General features: G+C 39.1%; 1 protein-coding gene across 4 annotated transcripts in view; it reads right to left on the bottom strand.

Annotated features, from left to right (window-relative positions):
- UNC80 (unc-80 subunit of NALCN channel complex) overlaps positions 1-18,351 on the bottom strand; it is a 225,416-nt gene extending 207,065 nt beyond the window's left edge. For 2 of the 4 annotated variants that reach the window (XM_040476105.1, XM_040476106.1), the window contains exons 1-5: positions 18,157-18,351; positions 17,145-17,193; positions 13,619-13,775; positions 12,410-12,711; positions 3,029-3,152 (exon numbers count right to left, since the gene is read on the bottom strand). In XM_040476105.1, coding sequence (XP_040332039.1) covers positions 3,029-3,152; positions 12,410-12,711; positions 13,619-13,775; positions 17,145-17,193; positions 18,157-18,248 — 724 coding nt within the window. In that variant the 5' untranslated portion in view covers positions 18,249-18,351. The remainder of the gene's footprint in view (positions 1-3,028; positions 3,153-12,409; positions 12,712-13,618; positions 13,776-17,144; positions 17,194-18,156) is intronic. The other 2 variants (XM_040476107.1, XM_040476109.1) reach the window with 1 other exon arrangement.
- Positions 18,352-19,990: the final 1,639 nt, after the last annotated feature.

The raw sequence follows: 19,990 nt of genomic DNA, 5'->3' as shown, positions 1-19,990 counted from the left end.
ACTGACCTTCTGACGGTTTGTCAGGAGGAGCGAATCATCTGTTTTTGGACCATGGGTAATTGAGACTGCAGAAAGTAAAACCACAGATAAGGGGGGAACTACTGTCTCAACTCATTTAACCTTTACAATAACCCAATAATAACATATGGTAAATTATTAGATTCATTTTACAGATAAAGACACCAAGGCACAAGAAGTTTAACTTGCCCAAGATCATCTGGCCTTTACATGAAGTTTCCAGCCTAGGCTGTCTGGCTCCAGGTTGTGCTTTTATGAACACCTTAAGCTTCCCTTACGGCAAAAGTCAAGTCAGTTACATTTTTCATGAGGATTGGGAACAGTAGGAAGTGACAATGGCCATGCTGTATTGGAATTGTGAATAAAACAGATGCCGAGAAAGTGATTTACCAAGGTCACAAAACAAGAGACCTAGGGAGTGTCATCCACCCACGTGCCGTTGCTTTTTCTTCTGGCCACGTGTCTGAGCTGGGTTTAATCTCACCTCAGATGCTGGGCACCATTTCACATCCACGGGCATCAGGCAGAGGGGAAAAGAACCCACTTTGAATATCATCCCAAGGCAAAAGGATGTTGGAGTGAACAGCCCCAGTGATTCATGAGGGACACTATTTCCTAACAGTTTTTAATACATCTGTTAAATGATAGTTTATGTATTAATGAGAGAGAGAGAGTGACCTAAATGTAAAGTGACCTCTTAATTCATAAAAAAAGTGATAGGACTTAACAAATACGAAAAAAAAAATCCTTAATCAGCATAATGATATGGCTTTTTCAGTAATAGTTTTGTTTTACTGTAGCATATTTTATTTTCCTTTGTCTTATTTCTATTGTTTTCAGTTTTTTAATATTGTACATCTGTCTTCACTCTCAGATTGTTTTAATTTTGTGAAATTAACCTCATTCTATCCAGGGAATCTAAGTAGATCACTTCTGGCTATGACATCTTTAGGTCCTTGCTATTTGAATGTTATGACAGACTGTTACTCTTGAATTTATAATTTATTTCACTAGTTAATGTATTGTTCACATATTAATTCTGGAATTAGTCTACTTTCACTATATGAAAAATTGTATCTTTTGTGTGAATTACTATAAGCAAACATGATTTGTCACTATAAGCATGTTACCATCTTTTGTTCAGAAAATCCTTTAACATACTATGTACCTTGCAAAGGTATGTTACTTGATAGGGGGAAAGTATGTAAAAACTTGTTTATGGCTTCCTTCCCCTTACAAAGCTTTTTTACATGTGTAATATTCCATTGTCTGTAGAAAAACCTTGGAAGTAAGTAAATGATGTATATATATATCATGCCTCTCTCTATATATTTACCACACAATTTATCTCTTTCTAAATGTTATTATTGATGCCAAAAAATTTTGGTTGGGAATAGAAGGATTGAATTTATAAAGCTCTCACTATAAAATGGGTACTTTATGTGGATTCTTATTTACTCCACACTATGAGGCCATATAAGGTGGTATTATTATCTCCATTTTAAAGAACTAGAAACACTCAGAGAGGTTAGGTTACATACATAGTAAGTGATACATCTGGAGTGAAGCCTGAGCTTTCCAGGCACTTTTCAAGCTATCATTTATTACTCTTTCTACAATTCACCAATAAAGTTATTTCATTAGACAATTCCTGTAGTGAAATGCTTTGATAGCAAATAAGCACTAAGGTAAGATTGTTAAGGATCTATGACTCTGTCTACTATAATGATTATGAAGATATAATAATAATAATAATAGCTTATTTACTGGCATTCTTATGTGCTTGTGTGCCAGCTTATGTGCCTGGCATTCTTCTAAGCAATTTTGTATATAATTAATTCACTTATTCTTCATAACAACCCTGAATGTTCTAGCAACATTATATTTTAACTCTTGTTTTACACATGAGGAAACTGAAGTATAAGAAGTTTAAATGACTTATCCAAAGCCACACAACTCAGTAGCATGTGCCCCTGGTTTAGAGTTTCTCATCATATGTAAATGAGCCCTGTGCCCAGGGCATTTACATAATAACTTTCTAGAGAAATTTTCTTCCTCTTGGTTTTCTTCCTTCCTTTCTTTCTTTCTTCCTTCCTTCCTTCCTTCCTTCCTTCCTTCCTTCCTTCCTTCCTTTTGTTCTTTCTTTCTTTCTTTCTTTCTTTCTTTCTTTCTTTCTTTCTTCTTTCCCTTTTTAGAATTTAAATCCAAGTTAGTTAACATATAGTGTAATAATAATTTCAGGAATAGAATGAAGTGACTCATCACTTACATTACCCAGTGCTCATCCCAACAAGTGTCCCCCTTAATGCCCTTCACTCCTTTACCCCATCCCCCCACCCAACACCCCATCAGCAACCCTCAGTTTGTTCTCTGTATTTAAGAGTTTCTTATGGTTTATCTCCTTCTCTGTTTTTATATTAGTTTTGCTTTCCTTCCCTTATGTTCATCTGTTTTGTATCTTAAATTCCAGATATGAGTGAAATCCTATGATATTTGACTTTCTCTGACTGACTTATTTCACGTAGTATAATACACTCTAGTTCCATCTACATTGCTGCAAATGGCAAGATTTCATTCTTTTTGATCGCCAAATAATATTCCATTACACACACACACACACACACACACACACACACACACACACACACACTACATCTTCTTTATCCGTTCATCAGTTGATAGACATTTGGGCTCTTTTGTTTTGTTTTGTTTTATGTTTATTTATTTATTTTGAGAGAGAGGGAGAGAAGTGGGGAAGGGCAGACAGAGAGTGAAAGAGGGAATCCTAAGCAGGCTCCATGCTGTCAGCCCAGAGCCTGATGCAGGGCTCAAACTCATGAACAGTGAGATCATTGCCTCAGCCAAAATCTAGAGTCAGTTGCTTAACGGACTGAGCCATCCAGGTACCTCATTCCTCTTGGTTCCTTAAGGGCAAATCATTTCATCACCCTTACTCCTGCATATGAGGGAGTCTGCTAAGACCATCCCACTGGGCATCCAAGTTACGAACCTGTAATGATGTTCCTGATGGGTTTCACCAGTGCTGTGAAGCCAGAGACTTCGGGCTGTCTGTGCTCCCACATGGGCTGCCATATAACAAGCCCACTGGCCAGTCGGAACGTAAGGTCCGATTCCTGGGGAAAGAGAAGATCTATGTCCAATAACTGGCTTGTAAGACCTGGTTGAAAGGACTAGTCATTGCAATGATTAATATCATTCACAAGATTATTGTCAAGGTATGTTGGGTTGATCTTCTAGACCTTCTTTCATCACTCAGATGAGTGTTTCTAGGGTAAACCAATAGCCCTGTTATCATCACAATTACTATGGAAACCACAGTGGTGTGCTTTTGGCAAAATTAATAATTAAAATGCAGCTTTGGGCAAAGCATGAAACACAATTACTGTTTTGTGTTAGCAGTGATCAAGGCTTGTTTATTTTAAGAGTCTCGGCAGATCTCTTGTGGTTATCGTTGTTATTCCTCTTAAGTATTTAATTGTCCTTCTCTTTCCCTCTTAAATCAATATTCTCAGATATTGGCTATTTTGACTTGTTAATTCTCCAATCCATCTCTTGTTTTTGCATTTCATATAACCAGGAACATATATTTAGACCCTTCTAGTATATTGTTTTGTTATGTTGTTTCTCAACAATCTTTAATCCCTTGAGGGCAGGGATCTATCAGATATCCTCCCTCTTCCATAGCACCCGGCATCATCACAGTGCTTAATACAGTATTAGAAACTAGGTGCACAATAGGAGCTCAGTAAGTACTTGCTGAGTTGCACAGACCTTACAACCCATACTCATTCAGTCTATCTACAGCTTAAGCTCTCTTCCAGGGAGCACATTTTCTGCTTCATCATTACATCATTTAAAATGCAATCTCATATTACGTAAATAAAAATATATTACATTCTGAGATTACATTTTAAACAACTCAGCCACTGACTGGAATTAAAATAAAAACTTTAAAAAAATAAATTAACAACCCAGTCTCTCAAAAAAACATAGAGATGGAATGGAATCAGAGAATGTTATCACAGATTAATGAACACAACCAAGACCTAGAGATTCACTTAGGGCAGTGATTTGCAACCCTAGCTTGCATATTATAATCACCTAAGCAGCTTTGGAGGCCCAGGTGTCACTTCCTCCCCTGCCCAGACCAATTAAATTAGAATCACTCAGTTCTCGGCTGACTTTCATGTGTAGCCATGGTTGAAGACCAATGATCTAGAAGGATAAGATGTAGGAAGAAATTGTAAAAAATAAATAAATAAATAAATAATAAATAAATAAAATAAAAGGAAAGTGATCCTGAAAATGGTGAATCACCATGGCTCAGTGTCAAAGGAAACTTCAGCTAGAAAGGTTGATGAAATCCACACATTGATACAGAAAGGCCTCTTCTGTAAGCTATAGACTAGGATCCTGGCACTACAGCAGTGCCCACAATGGGAAAGCATCTAGAACTCCCTATAGAGGTATTAGGAAAACATGTAAAGCACTTGGCCAAATTCAGTCAATATTCATTCTACAAATATTTGTAGACCACCTACTGCATACCTGCTACTATTCTAAGTTCTGGGCTAGAACAGTGAATAATGCATACAAAAATTCCTGCTCTCCTGGTGCAAAAGAGAAGAAAAGCAGGCAAAGGGATGTGTCAGGCAAGGTGTTGATATTTTAGACAGCATGGCCGGGAAAGCCCTTATTGTGAAAGCGGCTTTAAGTAAAAGGATCTGAATGGAATGAAGGAACTGCCAAGTAGATAATTTCAGAAAGAAACATTCCATGAGAAGGAATCAGTAAGTACAAAGGTCCTAAATATGCCTCGTGTGTTGAGAAACAGCCAGGAGACTCTGTGTCTAGAGTCAGGTAAATGGCAGAAGAGTAGAAGAAAAAGAAAATAAGGTCAAAGAAGTCATTGAGTTCCCAATAATACAGGGCCTGATAGGTCATACTAAGAGCTTCAGCAGTTACTAAGATGGGGAACCACTGGAGGGTTCTCAGTAGTGGTATGACATTACTGGATGTACGTTTGATACGATTACTGAGGCTATTAAGAATAGTTTGAGAAAGGGTAAGGGTGGAAAGAGAGTCTGTTTAGGAAAGGTAGAAGATGATTAGAGGAGGGTGTTGGTAGAGGGCAAAATGAGAATGGTAGATTCTGGATACATTTTGAAAATATAGTCTACAGAACTGACTGGAAGTGGAAGGTGAGAGAAATAGGTGTCAAAGATTTTTGGCTTTGACAAAGATAGGCAAGATGAAGAAATAGCAGGTTGGGGGATATCAGGAGCCTAGTTTCAGACATGTTAAATTTGAGATACCTGTTAGACATTCAACTAGAGATACTGAATAAGCAGCTTGACAGGCGGGTCTGAAGTTAAGGGAACCTAGTATTACGTGTGGTGTTAGATCCAGCAACCAGGGGATTAAACGTGAGCAAAGCTTATCTGATTTGTCTCCAGAAATGCAGGAAGTCAAATCTCAATTGACCTGGTTTTTATACCTTTGGGACTCCATCCTTTTCCATGTTCCTCATAAGTAATCTTGGCACAAATAAAACTCTAGTGGACACTACATCAGAAGGTAAGTCCTCTTATACTGAAACGCTGGCCTTTAACATTGTCTCAATTGATTCACTCACTGATAGTTACTGTCATTATTTTATCTGATATATTTCCAACTAGATTGTATATTTATGGAGACACATTAAGATCTCCTTCTGTACATTTCTCCTTGAGCATCAATACATACTTGTTGATTAATGGAGCATAGTTTACATTCCAAAAATAGCACCAATTAAATCTAATCATTCTTCAGACTTGAACACTTGCAAAATGTATGGCCTCCTCTTATGTTGCTATGTTCCTTTGCAAGTCCTTTTAAATTGGCTGAATGCATAAATTCTGGGACTCTATTTTTTCTTCTGGAGTCCCCATTAGTGCGTCATCTAATGCTATGAATGCACATATGGCCAGAAAGTTGATAGCTGGAAACGACAGTATCATTCAAACAGCTGTGGGCATGTAGTCTAGTAAGGTCCTTAGAAAAAACAGAAGACATAGACACTGGCAGAGTCAATATCCCCACATTTCAGATGCATTTCTTACTTTCACTGAAAGCCTGTTCCATGATAGCATGAAACTATTCTAAATATGCTTACTAGTAGTTTAGAGAAATCGAGTTGAAAAATTATTCTTATCTTAAATTTCATTTTAAAGTTGTTTACTTCACACATACAGATTTTATAAAAACCTCCTTGAGGGCTTGGATTTTGTTTTATCCACTGCTGAATAAAGCACTCTTAAGAGTGCCTATCACTCCAATAAACAAATATTTATTGGAGGCATAATTGAATATGATCAGATCATGACAAACCATTTAAATTCCTTAGTTGTAATAAATACTCAGCATTTTTCACTAATAAAATTAAATCTAGCTGAAAATAATATATTTGACAGAATTTTTAGGTTATTGGTTTCATGTAATATATTTGAGGCAGTTATAAATTAAAATCACAGAATCAATGTACAGAAATCTGTTGCATTTCTATATACTGGTAACGAAGCAACAGAAACATAAGATAATAATCTCATTTACAATTGCACCCAAAATAATAAAGTATCTAGGAATAAACTTAAGCAAAGAAGTGAAAATCTTGTACCCTGAAAACTATAAAACACTGATGAAAGAAAATGAAGATGATACCAAAAAATGGAAAGACATTCCATGTTTACAGATTGGAAGAATAAATATTGTTAAAATGTCTATATTACCCAAAGCAATCTACACATTTAATGCAATCTCTGCAAAATATCAATAGCATTTTTCACAGAACTGGAACAAACAAAATTGGCCCTAAAATTTGTATGGGACCGCAGAAGACACTGAATAGCCAAAGCAACCTTGAAAAGATTGAAAAAGAAAAAGAAAAAACAAAACTGGAGGCATCGCAATTCCAGGCTTCAAGTTACACTACAAAGCTATAGCATTCAAACTGGCACAAAAATAGAGACACAGATCAATGGAACAGTATAGAAAACCCAGAAAGAAACCCGCAATTATATGGTCAATTAATCTTTGACAAAGGAGGAAAGAATATGCAATGAGAATAAGACAGTCTCTTCAACAAATGGCATTGGGAAAACTAGAGAGCTACATGCAAAGGAATGAAACTGGACCACTTTCTTACATATACACAAAAATAAACAAACCCAAAATGGATTAATGACCAAAATGGATTAAGGATCTGAAACATTAAAAGTCCTAGAAGAGAGCACAAGCAGCAATTTCTCTGACATCAGGCATAGCAACATTTTTCTAGATATGTCTCCTGAGGCAAGAGAAATAAAAGCAAAAACAAACTATTGGGACTACATCAAAATAAAAAGCTTCTACACAGTGAAGGAAACAACCAACAAACTAAAAAGCCACCTACTGAATGGGAGAAGATATTTGCAAATAACATATCCAATAAAGGGTTAGTATCCAAAATATAATATAAAGAACTTATTAAACTCAACACCTATAAAATAAGCGATCTAATTAAAAAGTAGGCAGAAGACATAAACAGACATTTCTCCAAAGACATCCAGATGGTCAACAGACACATAAAAAGATGCTCAACATCACTAATCATCAGGGAAATGCAAATCGAACCTACAGTGAGATGTCACTTCACACTTGCCAGAATGGTTAAAATAAAAAGCATAAGAAATAAGTGTTGGAGAGGATGTGGATGAAAAGGAACCTTCTGACACTATTGGTAAATATGCAAACTGGTGCAGCTGCTGTGGAAAACGTATGGAGGTTGCTTAAAAAGTTAAAAATAGAACTACCCTATGACCCAGTAATTGTACTACTGGGTATTTACCCAAAGAAATACAAAATACTAATTCAAAGGGATACATGCACCCCTATATTTTGGCAGAATTATTTACAAATTTGCAATAGCCAGGTTATGGAAGCAGCCCAAGTGTCCATCAATAGGTGAAGGGATAAAGAAGATGTGATATATACAGTGGAATATTATTCAGCCATAAAAGAGAATAAAATCTTACTATGTGCTATGACATGGATGGAGCCAGAGAATATAACGCTAAGTGAAATAAGTAAGAGAAAGACAAATTCCCTATGATTTCACACATATGTGGAATTTAAGAAACAAAACAAATGAGCAAAGGAAAAAAAAAAAGAGAGAGAGAGATAAACCAAGAAACCGACTCTTAACTGTAGAGAACAAACTGATGGCTACCAGAGGGAAGGTGGGTGGCGGAAGAGGTGAAATAGGTGATGGGGATTAAGGAGTGCACTTGTTGTGATGAGTATCGAGTGATGTATGGAATTGTTGAATCACTATATTGTATACCCGAAACCTATGTAACAGTGTATGTTAACCATACTAGAATTAAATAAAAACTTAATTAAAATAATAGAAAAATGTGCATTGAGTTGATTATACACTGTCTTACAAAAGGATGAGCCATTTATATTAGATTTATTTGCTAATTAATGAATTAATGCACTCAATAAATATTGATTAGATACCTACAAAATTGCGATACTATGTTAGCTATTCAGAGTACAGTGATAACTCCCCACCCTCAAACCATTGAGAATCTAATGGGAGAGATTGACACATAAAGAAATAATGATAATAAATTAAAAATAACAATAAAAATCTGTGTAGAATATTATAATGATAGAGGAAGAGAGGGATGGATCTTAAATGAAATTGTGAAGGATATGTAGGAGTTTTCTAGGCAGAAGAGAAGGGCATGAGAACATTCTAGGGTGTAGGACCAGGATGAGAATAGGCCTGGAAAAAAAGCATGTTATGTTCTTGGGGAGACTCCAAACAGTTGGAGCTCATAGACAGAAGTATACAGGCAGGTCATGGAGGGCCCAGTTACCAGACTAAAGAGCTGGAGTTTCACTGGCTGTAGGATAAGAAATTAACAAATTATTTTAAGCATGTCGGTGACTTGGTCAGATCTACATAGATTGCTTTAGTGTTGAAGTTGGATTTTATGAGACAAGCCAGAAAACTGTGAATCCAGTTAGAAAGTGACCTCAATTGGATTTCAGCCTCCTCCACTTCCTGCAGCACCATGTCCTATAAAAGCCTTAACCTACAACACTGTATAAGTGCTGACTGGCTACCTGAGGGAGTAAAGTCAAGAAAAGGACTGACACGTGGGGCAGCACACAGGGGTTGGGGACTACAACTTTGTAGAAACACCAGTCTAGATGGTTGTGTGGTTTTCCCCCAGAGGAGCATGCAGGTATCTGGGGGCAGGGATAGAAAAAGTGGACTTTAGTCATGACCTGGGGTTGGAATTTTGAAGGGCAAATGCAAAGGAAGGATAGGGAAAAGGGACATTAATGGTGCTGGTGAGGAGCAGTTCACATGGGTGCACAATGGCTAGGAAAGTAGGGACACACAGGGTCTGATAACCAGCAGGGAAATGAAAGACCTAATGTAGTGATTTTCAATCAGGGGCAATTCTCACCCCCTGCGCACCCACTGGGGACATTTGGCAATGTAAAGAGTCATTTGTGGCTGCCGCAACTCAGAGGGAGGAGGTGCTACTGGCATCTGGTGACTAGGGGCCAGAAATGTTACTGATATCCTACACTGCACAGGATGATATCTTACAAGAAAGAATTACCTGGAACCAAATGCTAACAATGCCAAGGCTGGGAAACCCTGATCCAGGGCCTGTACATTTCCTAAATATGTTTTAAAAAGCAAACACCTCACTCAGAAGAAAAAGGCCTTATGGAGAATTTATTGACTTATTAATATTTTTTATTCCCTATAGCATCTGGAATAATATTTCCTTCATAGCAATAATAAAATGATGAAATAATAATATGCTAGTAATGACAGCTAATAATAATTGTTTATTACGATTTAATCGCTGTACAGTGTTTTATATGCCTCATTCCCTTATAAATGCTCCAATTACTTTCTTATAAATACTCCATGCCATAAGTAAAACTTGAGGGTTTTGAGTCAGAAACTATCTGGAAGTCTCCCCTGAAAGAGGATCTGGCTCCCTTCTTACTAATAATACAAAATACTAATGGCAAGAAAATGCCGAGCACTAAAAGCAACTAACCATGTGTTAATGCCTTTTCGTGTGTAATGTGGAGCACTGTCGTAGGTTTAATCACGAGGCCCCATAAAACTATTCTTACTCGGGAAAACGGAGGCTTCAAGAAGCCGATTGCTCAAAGTCGTACAGTAGGAAGCAACAAGCACTGGATTCAAATGCAGGCTTGGACTTGGACTCTCAGCCTTGTCTTCAGATAATATCACAGCCACTCCTGTCACTTCTACACTTGCACGTTTTTTAGTCCAGGGGCTATTTCTCCACAGATAGTCACCGCTATGGGCTATCAGTTTTTCAAGAAGCCTTCTTTCCTGTCTTCTCCATTTGAAGGACTATGTACCTACATATAATTGCTACTCTTGGCACCTGGATCAGCTTCTGATAATAAGTTGGGTCTACTCAGTGAGTCAGTTGTTAAATATTTATTGGGTACCTCATTTTTAGACACTGGAAATACAGTGTGACCTGGATGGGCAGTGTCCCTTTGCTCAAGAACTCTGTTCTAGGAGGGTGATGGGCAAGAAACATGAAAACAACCACAGAAAATAATTTCAGGTACTGATAAGTACTAAGAGGGAAAAAAAAGTACAGTCATGTGCTAATGACACTAAGGTAGGCAGGAAAATTCGTTTTGAAGTGATGACATGTGAGTTGTGAGTGAATTGGTAAGAAGGTCACGGCCATATGAAAATTTAGGGGATGAGGGGAGGGTAAATGTTTCCAACAGAAGGAAAAACCAGTGCCGGACTTGAAAGCAAGAATGAGTTTGAGGGTGAGCTCAAGTGAGCTCAGAGGTTAGTGAACGAGAAAAAGGCTATTGATATGGAGGGAGATGAGGCTGAGAAGGTGGGCAGGGGCCTAGACCTGCAGGCCCCATAGGCCAGGGGATGGTCTCAGTTACAGTAATCTTTTTAGTAAATGTACCCATCATAAAAGACTTTTTAAAATGGAAAGCCAAAGTTTTTAAAGCAGCAATTTAATTTGATTTTACAACATTTAAAATTTTTAGTATGTTTCATGGGAAATGTGGCCAGTGCATGCAAAGCAGTTTGGGAAGTTACAGGTAATTTCAGTTCTATTCCTAGCAGCAATTGGACAGAGTCAAGTGAAAGTGAATTTTAACTAAAACTAAAATGAGTGAAGACTCACTATTCTCCTTATAGTGCATTCTCCTTATAGTGATTGTTAGTGGTCTCACAATCACCTACATATACACACACATACACACACACACGCACACACACACACACAACTTGGAACACCCATTCATCAGGATCCTAATATTCTATTAAAGAACATTTGAGTATATTATTTTCTTCCTAACTCTTAACATAGCCCTCAGATGGAATTTATTCATCCACAGAAATAGCAAATAGATCTTGATTTCTCTCCATGTGTTGGAAACGTACTGTGTCTTCACATATATACACCTTGTGTTAGAGATATCCACAACTGTGTGCAATGGAGGATCTGAGACGTTAAGTAATATCACCAAGATCACACAGCTAGAGAGTGGTGGCATAGTAATTTCAAATGATAATCTTTTTCAGATTCAAGGGATACTTGTATATAATTGTATTTTAATACAATTGGTTTCCATGTAATCCTATGTTTTGTATTTTATGCTTTAAGAAATATTTTGAAAAGCAATTCTCACCTTGTATCACACTGTCAAATAATCCACAGTATATAAAACACTTAAAACTTCTGCTCTAGATCTGCATTATAATAGACATAGCTACAAGGTGCTGTAGAGAAATACAAAGGAGATAGTGACTAAATCTACATGGGGAGTTTCAGAGGAACAACTTCATGGAAATGATAACACTGAAGTTAAGCTTTGAGGAGTCATGAGAAGAACAGAGGAAGGAAAGAGAGCAGAGTGAATAGCAAGGGCATATTCAGGGAATGACTCCCAGAGCTGGGTCATGACGATACCAGTAGGGACTAGCAAACGACAAATTAAAAAAGAAACTGAAGCTTTGGATCATGCTTGACTTGATATGCCATGTTTAATATTTGGACATTATCTTGGGACAGAAGGAGAAACACTGAAGATTTTTAAGTAGATAAATGATATGCAAAGAATTGTGTTTTTGAAATAATGTCCAGTGGTTTGATATAAAAATAAAGCTCTCCATGTCTTGGCTTGCTAGGAGATCGTATCAAGACCTGGTCAACCAAATATGGAAATATGGAAGCATCATCTGAAGCCCACCTCACATCTATCCACCCTCAGCCTCATACTAGCCCCTGCTTACCTTGATCCTGTGTACCAGAGGAGCAAACAGAAACACAAAGAGCTCCACAGTAGCCATGGAGTTCTGGAAGATCTTCCTTCGGTTGTTCTCTTCTTCATCATTGGAGCTGCTTTGGCAAGGCTGCCCGGGGGAACCCTGGTTTTCTACCTGGTGGATGAAAGCACTGCTGCTGCCACCCCAGCTGGAGCCATGGTCTGTGCCCCCAAACTGCTCACTGTTGCAGTCCTGGGGGGCCTCCAGGAGCATCCAGTGCAGGGTGTGAAGGAGCTTTGTTTCAGCAACACCGAGCTTATCCTGGTGGCCTGCACGGGGACAACCACAGAGCCGAGTTAAGACCAACTCTGCCACCAGAACAATTGATATCCACTTTGGGTCTGGGAAGAACATCCTTGCTTTGCTCTGTGGCTTGATTTCCTGGGAGACACTGGCATTCCTCTGTACCTCTTACAACCACTGCTGGAAGGGTTCATTCTTGTTTTGGGGCTTTCTAACTGGTTAAAATCCCTACAGAATAATATACTGTCATAGGAATATCACATGTCTTCAGTCATATATATATGTCATATATATATAATCTTCCCAAATAGGCAGCATAGTGGTTAAGAACATCAGGTCTGAAGGGTCTGAAGATAACGATTACTCTACTTTAGACAGTGTGATCAAGAAATGCCTCTATAAAGGTAACATTTGAGCAGAAACCCAAATTAGGGCAAAGAACTGGATGGAAAAGAGCATGTAGAGAATGTATGCAAACATGGGGTGGATGTTAGGACATATTACCATGTTAGAAAAGCAATCTGTAAAATAATCTAAAAAAGAGGAAGAAATTTTACGCACACGCATGCACATACACTCAGTACTACAAGGTGCAAGGGGTCACTTTGGGAGTTGAGAGGGTAAAGGAGACAAATCTGATTGGAACTCGTCTTGGATGGGTGATAGTCTTTAGCTTCCCTATAATCTTCTAATGTTTAAAAGGAAAATATATTCACATATATTGGAAAATAATTAAAAATTTTAAGACAAGGGTGACAGTTTCTTTGTTGGTAAGATGGAGATCACGGTAGTATCAATGGGAGGGGGCTTTTGTGAGGATTTAACGAGATCACATGTGTACAGGGCCTGGGAAAATAGTAGGTGCCCAGTAAACATCGTTACCATGAGTGTAGATGGTCAGAGGCCGTGAAGAAGCAATGCAGAAGAACCAACCTAACTTGTTCCTGTTCGAAAGCAGGGTTGCAGTGCAGTGGAGAACGTGAGGCAAAGCAGCTTGTACCAGCTCCCATCTGGAAATGCTCTGGATGGCTTCAGAGAGGGCTGGAGAAAGGCCATGCAGTTTATTCTCTACCAACACTCGTTCAAAGGACTGTAGATACCAAAAAAGAAGAAAAAAAACATGTAAAATAAGGAATTAGAGATCCTGATTGGTGAGAAAATGGACACCAAGGTACTACAAGATGCAAATCAGTGGATGAGATATTTGAGGGTGCACTCACACAGCATTTCATAGTATATGTTGACATATAATGGTTCCGTGAGAATTTCTTTTTACCCATTTTAGGTTTTTGATTTAAAATACATGACTTGCGGGGCGCCTGGGTGGCGCAGTCGGTTAGGCGTCCGACTTCAGCCAGGTCACGATCTCGCGGTCCGTGAGTTCGAGCCCCGCGTCGGGCTCTGGGCTGATGGCTCGGAGCCTGGAGCCTGTTTCCGATTCTGTGTCTCCCTCTCTCTCTGCCCCTCCCCCGTTCATGCTGTGTCTCTCTCTGTCCCAAAAATAAATAAAAAACGTTGAAAAAAAAAATAAAAAAAAAATAAAATACATGACTTGAATTATTAAATGATTTTTCTTCCCACCAAAATAAGCTTCCTCTTAAAAAAAAAAGTGCAACAACACATTTAACTCATGAAATTCTTAGAAGTAATATTTTATAAAATGCTGCTGAGGCATCCAGAGGGTCTGTGACAACTGCAGAACAAAGTAAAATGTCTTTTCTGAAAGCGTTTTGAGGGCAGAATTTATGTCAATTTTCAACAAGCGTTAACTAAGTTACAGTTCTTTCAAGAAATCTGATTTTGGGGCCCCTGAATTATTCCATGTCCCTAGCGACAACCTGGCACAAGACATTCCTAACCTAATGCCTGTCATCGTAAAAATAATATATCTGTTGAATAAACAAAGAAAGGGAGGGAGAGAAGAAAAAGAAGGGAAATATGCCATAAGCTTTGCTCATTTATTAAATCTTCTGTCTTGTCCAGGGATACTTCCAGAAAGTGAAACATCCCAGAATAAATGTGACCTACTCAGTTTCCGTTGTGCTTGTTGTTTGGATGAGGAGGACATCACTGTAAGACGTTAAGGAAAGTAGAGCTACCAAATATTAAAATAAATTTAATAAATATTCGACCTGTATGAACTGAACCTGATTGCTGCTTCATGCCACAAGTGATCAAGAAAATTGTGGAGGTGTGCTCGAGAGTGATCATAATACAAGTTCCAAGTATTCAAGCTGTATTATTGATATTATTAGGATGCCAGAGAAAAAGACACAGCTTAATGGAGAGATTCTTCAAAGAAACCTAATTACTTTTTGACTAAAAAAGGAAAATAAGGAGTAAAAAAAGAGATACCGTCTTTTTAAAAAAAAGCTAAATAAAGACAGATCCAAATGCTTTTAAATTCTTCAGCCCTGAGGTATCTAAGTATTCGTTAAGTAAAGGGTGAGTATGTTGGGAATCAAAAGATTATAAAGAATTTACGCAGTCTTGTTGAAAACATTTTAGAGGATGAGTTGTATTTTATAATAGCAGAGCACTCTGGGTACTTAATGTTACTTTCTTCTTAAATGTTACTAATATGAGTTTTTTATTATTTTTTCAACCCTGAACATCGTTTTTTATACTTTTATTTATTTACGTGACTTAGTTATTTAATATTGTATGACTATATTAAAAATGTCAGACATATCTTTGCCAAGAACAGGGAAAAGTTAGGATTATTTTAAGCTAGTAAAATTGTAAGCGTGATCTATGGAAGGCCCAGAGGTTTTTTTTGTTTTTTTTTTTTTAATTAAAAAAAAAATTTTTTTTTAACGTTTATTTATTTTTGAGACAGAGAGAGACAGAGCATGAATGGGGGAGGAGCAGAGAGAGGGGGAAACACAGAATCGGAAGCAGGCTCCAGGCTCCGGGCCATCAGCCCAGAGCCCGATGCAGGGCTTGAACTCACGGACCGTGAGATCGTGACCTGAGCTGAAGTCGGACACTCAACCGACTGAGCCACCCAGGCGCCCCGGCCCAGAGGTTTTTTAAGTGTCAAATTACCCTACCCTGAGCTAAGTACAACAACAAATTTCACTAAAAGGTCCTTATTAGAAATTTATATTTTAAAAATATCCTTGTGGCAACTTTGAAGGGCAGGTGATAAAACAAAACAAATTCCTACTTGAGTGTGTGTACCTGTATGTTTAACTCTCTAGTTGGCTTTCATCATTTAAAAAAAATGTTTTTTTATTTATTTTTGAGAGAGATAGAGAGTGGGAGTGAGGGAGGGGCAGAGAGAGAGAGGGAGAGAGAGAACCCCAAGCAGGCTCCACACCGTCAGCTCAGAGCCTGATGCGGGGCTTGATCTCATGAACTGTGAGATCGTGACCTGAGTCGAAATCAAGAGCCAAATGCTTAACCAACAGAGCCACTCAGCACCCTGGATTTCATCATTTTAAAATCCCTAACACATTTCAGAACTCCTTACTATGTAGTCATCTATGTAGTCATTGGCAAATATTCAGGGCAATGTCCAAATGGGTAGGTTTCCACTTTTAGGTTTTAATATATGAAATGTGAAGACCTTTATTTGAGCTCCAGATTTTAATGAAACCCGTGAAAAGTTCACTTGATTTTTGCTTCATGATTTCATGGCTTTTGTTTTCAATTTGTGAAGTGGGAAATTTCAGAGATACGGGATTCCCTTAGAACCTCAGGACAAGTGCACTCTATAGAGTATAAATACTGGTAGCATTACTTTCATAATTATTTTACATTATCTATTTTCAGACTTACACCAAACATACAAGACATAAAGGTTCAGAATTGCACATTACTTTGTTTGAGTAGTTCATAGGTACTCATCTCATTAGCTTCCACTAGAACAGTCTCTATTTTGTTAAGGATTGGACTTCTTATACTTGCCCTGCAAGGCCCTTCACCACCTGGTTTTCTGTAATCTCTCCACCTTTTCTTCTCCTCCTCTACCCCTATCCACTCTGGGCTAAGGTCCCTTAGATGTACTGTTCCCTTCTGTTCTCTCCTTACTCATTCCTCCCCCCCCCTTTTTTTTTTCACATCTTTGTCTAAGAGTCACATTAGCAGGTGACCTTACCTATCCACTGCTCTATACATGGAATCCACCTCCTCCCCCAGCTGCCATTGCCTCCAGTCTGCTTTCTTACTTAATTTTTCCTCATAGTGCTTATCACTATCTGGGCTTATTATGTATTTTACTTATTTGTCAGTGGCTTGACTTCCTCCCACCAGAATGCAAACTCTGTATTTTGAATATTGCTCTGTCCCGTCATGTGGAACTATGCCTAGCACATAGTAGGTGCTCAATAATATTTACTGAGTGAATTAATATAGTGAGTGAATCTATATAGTCAGTACAATTCAATGCTTTTCTTTGGGTTGAAATTGCCACACAGAATATGGAAATAATCATTAAATGGTGAATATCACATACCACACATGAGGCTTCATATTGTTTCCCCAGTTTAGGCCTCAAAAATGCACTGAAAAATTAATAGAGATATTTGTTATAAGTAAAAATGATTAGCATCTTTATGACATTTTTTTCAACGAATAAAACATGGTTCTATGAAACTCGAATCTCATGCCTCCCTATAGCCTGTTAATGAGCAGGTGTTGAACAGCTGACGACATTTGCTTTCACATGTGTAATTACATATATGAAAGAGATGTGGCTCTCCACATTTTCTGTATCCACTCTTATTCTGAAGACTTCTACCTAACCAGATTCTAAATTGCCAATGGTCAGGAGTGGTGTATTACTCATGTATATAATTATATTAAAAACTAAAAATGAACACAGTTTGTGGGCTATGATTTCCAGAATCTAATTTGTTATCTGGTACATTTCCAAAATAATAATACTGATAATAATAATACTACTACTAATAACAATAATAATGGAAATCTTGTTTCCTGTTTATTGGAATAGGTTTCAGGTCTTTCCAGGAAAAATAAAATTATAAAATATCCTCCTTCTCAGGGTCTTGAACCAGGAAGACTGCATTGGCTGAATCCGAGCAAAAATGGTTAACAAGTGGGCACAGCAGATATTCGCCAAACAGGAGCTGGAAAAACAACAGGTCACCGGCCTGGAATTACAGCAGGAGATGGAGGGGCAATTGGACGCAAGAGCACAACCAGTCATAATTATCTTCCCTAGTTCCCCGCCCCCTCTTCCTAGGCTTTCTGCCCTCCCACCCTCTAAATAATGTATATATTTATTCAACTGCCAATCTGCTTGTCGCCAAACTTCACGGAAATATTTTTAAAATGCGTGTTTTTAAGCAGGTGCTGAGGGCTTGCTTTCCAGCCCCAGAGAGGGAGCTGCAGGCTGTGGCGCGGCCTCAGCAGCAGTGGCAGCAGTGGCAGTAGCGGTGACCCAGGCGGCCCCAGGAGCGCCCCCAGCCCAGGGCGGCCCGCGGCGCGCCCTCTGCGCCCCTCACCTGGTTTGCCGCCACAGGAAGGTCTGGATGGGCAGGGGGATGCCGCGGCCGCTGTCCTGCTCCTGGCCTTCGGAGCTCTTCCTCTTCACCATGATGGTGGCTCCTGGGAGTCCTACTGCAGGACCCAGCGCTGGCTCCTCGCTAGCCGCCGCCTCCTCCTCCTCCTCCTCCCGCTGCTCTCCCCAACTCTCATCCCCTCCTTCCCCGAGGCAGAGCCGGCTCTCTCCGCCCTGATCCCCCGTCCCTCTCTCCTTCCCCCACCCCTCCCCGCGCGTGGAACATGGCTGCGGGAGGAGGGGAGGGCTGGAGGAGCCGCGGAGCGAGGAGGGGGGCGCTCGGAGGAGCTGTCCGCCTCGCCGCCCCCGCGCCCGCTCCTTGCTTTCAGTACCACCCACTGTGGACAGCGGCCCGCGCCGGACAGCCCGGCGGGAGAGCAGAGCAGGGGACAGGTTGAACGGCAGCGGGATGGTCCAAAAGATCCACGCTCCGCATTGCACGCTGATCCCCTCGCGCCTCTTCAAGCCCCAGGATTCGGCTTCCTTCCCTCCGAGCTGCACCCCAGGAGTGTCCCCTGTCCTGCTTCCCAACCTCAGCATCCAAAGAATTGTCACGGTCTGGGGAGGAGGAGCTTTCGGAAACCGCAGAACAGTCACTAACACTGGCATCATTCGCACCTCAAGCAAGGAGGTCAGGAGTCCACCCTTGGGTTTTAGCAGAAAGAGCACATGAAAATTATTAGGAGTGTAAACAAGGAAGGGATTAAGCTTGGCAAGACCGGGAAAGCTTGAAAGTTTTCTGATGTGAGAAATTATTTTAAAATGGTAACCACAGGAAATTAACCTTGCTCATTTTGCTAAAGCAGGAATATCCCCAAACTAGACAGTTGTATCAGTTAATTGTAACTTGAGAAAGAACATTTGAATCATGCTATTAGGAAATGCTGTTTATTACAGTCCATTAGTGTATTGGGTGATCCTGTTCATCCCGTTGATATCTGCCATTTTCCTTCAGTTGTTATAGTCAGATGTCTATATAGTTAATAGATGGATTACTGTTAGATGTTTTATCTAGCAGCAAAACAAATGGGGGTGGGGTGAAATGAAGCAGTTCGAGTAGAAAATCATTGCTGTGGGCCCAGCTACCTGCAAACAAACAAATATGGTTGCACACCTCTTTGAACAAAATATTGGTGTAATGCATGAAATAGAGACTTAGACCCCAGGACCTGATCTCAATAGTTAGAAATATTTCCAATGTAATTAACTACATGAGCCTTCATTCCATAGAGAGAGAATTATATGGTATATATTGGTATTTTCAGTCACAAAATTAAAGTATACATTTAATATCTTGAAGTAATCTTTTAATAGGAATTTTGAAGCAAGGAAAGATAGATTCTAAATACAGCTTGTTCAGTGTATATTTATTGAATTTATTTTATATGCCAAGTATCATGCTATGTGGATTCCTGCTCATAAGGCCCTCACAGCATTGAAAGGAATATAGACATATAAAGAAAAGGGTACCCTGGGAGACATGACACAGATTCACTTATAAACAAAGGGACAAGGCAGAAAATATGAGCAGAAATCGGATGGAGAAAGGTTTTGTATGGCAAGCTACAAAGTTTAGATAAGAAAGACTTTAAGTAGGGCAGTAAAAATTTTGCTTCCATTTAAGTGTGATCGATATGCCTGGAATGTAGAGGTCATTTAAAATAAATGCAAGGTGCAGATGGGAACCCCAGTCTGGAGATTAGAGAAGTACTTCATGGGATGCTGAACCAAGCTAGCAGAGCTAGATAGCATGATAGCAGAGCTAGAAATAAGGAGAT

The sequence above is a fragment of the Herpailurus yagouaroundi genome, unplaced genomic scaffold (genome assembly GCF_014898765.1).
Source record: "Herpailurus yagouaroundi ecotype Mexico unplaced genomic scaffold, PumYag 140, whole genome shotgun sequence".
NCBI lineage: Eukaryota > Metazoa > Chordata > Mammalia > Carnivora > Felidae > Herpailurus > Herpailurus yagouaroundi.
This window is presented reverse-complemented; position numbering and strand designations above follow the sequence as displayed.